The sequence below is a fragment of the Solanum pennellii genome, chromosome 3 (genome assembly GCF_001406875.1).
Source record: "Solanum pennellii chromosome 3, SPENNV200".
NCBI classification, from domain to species: Eukaryota; Viridiplantae; Streptophyta; class Magnoliopsida; order Solanales; family Solanaceae; genus Solanum; species Solanum pennellii.
In genome coordinates, this window is record NC_028639.1 from 32,725,550 (window position 1) to 32,727,267 (window position 1,718).

The window sequence follows — 1,718 nt, forward strand, 5'->3', positions numbered from 1 at the left end:
ATTTTCGACCAAAAGAATGAATTATTTAATTTCTCAAAAATTTTACAGTAAAATGCAAAAGCTACAGTGAATTATGCAAATCTTTCCAAAACTGCAACTTTTAGGCAATTCTTGATGGAAACATGTTAATATGAAAGATAAAATCATATAAACACACTTTACAACATAATCATAACTTTATGAAATGCACAATGCAAGGAATCAATGAACTTCAATTTAATCAAGACCCCTAAACACAATGCAACATCCAACATACTTCTATGACTTTCTACGCTCAAGCTTGAGTTGAATAGAAGAGATGAGACAATCAATCGAAAATCCACTATTCACGACACTCCCCAACTTAGATGGAGTGCATAGAAACACCTCTTATTTGGACCATCATTCTTTGGAACATTAGGAGCAACTTGCTTACCATCTCTAGTAGGACTATCCCTCACTTTGTGTCCATCTTTACCACATCCAAAATCACTGTCGGTACCCCGTAAACACTCCCCATATTTCTTCTTTCCACAAGTAGCACAAGTAGGCTTTGCTTTTTGAGAACCATTTCCATTCTCAAGTTTGACCTTAGGAGCATTAGGTCCATCTTGGGTTTGAGCCCTCTTTTTGAACCTAGGTTGACCTTGATCACTAGAACCACTCCTCTTCAAGTTTCTAGCAATCCTACAAAGCTTAGACTACTCAATTGATTGAGCATACACCATGAGTCTAGCTAGGGTCATATCATCATGTAGCATGGCCGTACGACATTCTTCTTCCACTAGGTTGGCAACACCCGTCACAGACCTACTCAGCTCATCCCTAGGGTTAGACACAAGGGATGGAACATACCTAGACAACATAGAGAATTTCAAAGAATATTTCTCAACACTCATATTGTCTTGCTTGAGATTAATGAACTATTCAACCTTCACCTCCCTTCTCTCACAGTGAAAGTACTTTCCAAGAAAATCTTTGATAAATTATTCTCACTCAATACGACCCAACTCAACTGGCCTATTATCTTTACATTGAGTTTACCACACTTGAGAAACATCCCACAATTAGTACGAATCTAACTTTGCCTTCTCCGAAGAAGTAACCCCCATGTCAGTCAACACCTTGTATACACCATCTAGGAACTCTTGGGGATCTTCTCCCACCTTTGATCGAAGAAAGATAGGAGGATTCATCCTCACAAAATCTCTCAATCTAGATATCATAGTGCTTTCCACAACATTCAGTCAACCTGCAATAACTATATTCACATGGGTAGTCAAAGCGCGGGCTAAAGTAATTAAAGCCTCTCCAATCTCCCCATTAGTCATGTCCAGGGTACCAACCGGAACCTCGTTACCTTTACCTTCGATAGGGGCTTAATCACCTTAAGAACCTCGAGCACCGTAAGAAACTTTCTCAACTTTCTCAACTTTAGGAGGAATCTCCTCATTGACACCATTCTCCTCAACTCTCTAAGCAAGTTTCCTCCGCGTATTCATCTCCTCTAACATAAGTAAAACCAAAAGAAAAGAGTACTCATAGCCTTTACTCTACGTCACAACATATGAGTAGAAAAGAAGGAAAACTCTATTGTCCTATAGCCTCTCGCCCATAGATGTGTCGCGACTCGCACTGATGTTTAAGACTCTACTAGAGGTTACTTGATGAGACTTTTGGATTCCTAACACAATTTTCATAACCTATGCTCTGATACGAAGCTTGTCATGACCCTCACC

General features: G+C 39.5%; 1 protein-coding gene across 1 annotated transcript; it reads right to left on the reverse strand.

Moving 5' to 3' along the window:
- Positions 1-326: 326 nt before the first annotated feature.
- Positions 327-1,205, reverse strand: LOC107013325. The gene is made up of 2 exons (XM_015213264.1): positions 1,063-1,205; positions 327-666 (listed from the first exon to the last, which is right to left on the reverse strand). Exons 1-2 carry the CDS (start codon positions 1,203-1,205, stop codon positions 327-329), a joined length of 483 nt encoding a protein of 160 aa, XP_015068750.1.
- Positions 1,206-1,718: the final 513 nt, after the last annotated feature.